The 1,880-nt window shown below is 36.0% G+C and overlaps 1 protein-coding gene across 1 annotated transcript in view; it reads left to right on the top strand.

The window, feature by feature from the left end:
- Pold3 (DNA polymerase delta 3, accessory subunit) overlaps nucleotides 1–1,880 on the top strand; it is a 46,281-nt gene that overhangs the window by 24,710 nt on the left and 19,691 nt on the right. The window contains 1 exon segment of the mRNA XM_012515028.2: nucleotides 1,226–1,295. Within this exon segment, the coding sequence (XP_012370482.1) occupies nucleotides 1,226–1,295 (70 nt within the window).

Here is a 1,880-nt window from a genome sequence, read left to right as displayed (position 1 = left end):
GAGCTCTGAAGGGGAATGACGACAGTAGCTCTTTTACTGTAATACAAATGTGAAAAATGTGGGCATTAACTCTTATTTTTCTATCACACCCTGTATACCTTTCTAGTGTAGTTAGCTCTCTTGTTCTGTTCGTTTTCTTTTTTTTTTATTAACTTCCTTTTGTTGTTATCTAAATTAAATTAAGGGTATTAACTTAATCACAATACTGTTAAAATCCAGAAAAATAGCCAGGGATGTAGCTCAGTGACAGACAACCTGCCTGACATACGCAAAGTCCTGAGTTTGATTCCTAGTAACAAAAACAAAAAAAATCCAGAGACATACATGTAATTATTATTGCTATTATTAATATTGTCAGTTTCAAGCTTCTGCTTTGGGAAAGGAGAAGCGTGGTAGAGGGAAACACAGACATTTATTGAATTCCTATTGTGTGCCAATAGTTTGATCTTTGTTTAAATCTTTGTGTCCATTCTCTTTGGGGGCTGGAGAGACAGCTCAGTGGCTTAAGCACCTGCCTGGCAAACACAAGGTCCTGAGTTCAATCCTTGGAACAAAAAAAAATTCTGTTTGGGTCTCAATGTTTATATTTTGTATGTGGTAAAACTGAGGCCTACACTTGCTGGGTAGTTTACTATTAAACTTTTACTATTGTCACCATGAAATGGTAGAATCAGAATTTAGGGAAGCACTTATTCTACTGAGCCATCTCCCCAGCCTTGAATCAGAATTCAGATCCACTTCTGATAATTAAAATTGTGGTATCTTGCCCACTGTCCTGGATTATACCCAATACCACCTTTAATCTTTTGTAATCTTAGTGTAAATTGTTTTAGAATGTACTCGAGAAGCGTAGACATATCAGTGGATAATTTTATAAGAACTATGACAAAGCTTTATAAATTAGGATCAGATACCATGTGTTCCTGATTATTGTTTTAGATTAGTTCTTATCTAATGCCTACATCTTGGCTTGATTTCATAGAGATTATACCATCAGGAAAGCATGCTTTGTCGTAGGAGAGATTATTCAAGACAGTACTACTCTTAAGAACAACCTAAGCGCTAGGAAAAAATCATGTTTATGTGTTTTTTCTGTATTTTAGTTGGTCACATTCTTACTACTTCAATTGCACTGATATTATTCCAGATTGGTAATTCAAGTATATCTAGGAGTCCATTTCCTCTAAATTTTCCATTTTATTAAGAGTGTGTTTCTGTGTTTAAGGTATCTTCAGCTGGCCCCAAAGCACCTGGAAAAGGGAACATGAGCAATTTTTTTGGAAAAGCTGCTATGAGTAAGCATGTTCTCGCTTTCCTTTGATTAATAAGTGAATGTTAACATGGTAACATGTCATACTGAGGTCTCTAGTTTTTGTCTATCCAGACATTCCTGTTTCCTAACATAAATTTATAAATATTGAACCAATATATCAGTGAAAGTAACCAACTAGCACTGTGGATCTACTGGATAAGCTGGATTCAGTTGAGATCTCTTGATGAGTAGTTTACTACTTCTACTTTTATTTCCTGCCTTAAAACATTTGCTTCATAGGATTACAGAGAGTGGGTGCTGGAAGTGAAAGGGCCGCCGCTCGTGCAGCTGTGGTGTTGAGGGTTAATGGTAGGTGCTGGCGTCAGTTTGCCTGCTGTGGCCTTTATCGTACCTGTTTTGCAAGGACTCACAAAAATCTTTTGCATTTCTTTAGCTAATTTTTGCAGATTATTCCCAGTAATGAATTAAAATTCAGTATGAATTTGAATTGCCCAGGTAGTAATGACCACTTAAAAACTTAGTTTTTGAGAAGGTGATCATCTTCTCTATTAAAAATATACATAAATAAGAATTCTTTCTCAAAGGCCTGAGTTCAAGCCCTGGTTCC

The sequence above is a fragment of the Octodon degus genome, unplaced genomic scaffold (genome assembly GCF_000260255.1).
Source record: "Octodon degus isolate 3935 unplaced genomic scaffold, OctDeg1.0 scaffold00049, whole genome shotgun sequence".
NCBI classification, from domain to species: domain Eukaryota; kingdom Metazoa; phylum Chordata; class Mammalia; order Rodentia; family Octodontidae; genus Octodon; species Octodon degus.
This window is presented reverse-complemented; position numbering and strand designations above follow the sequence as displayed.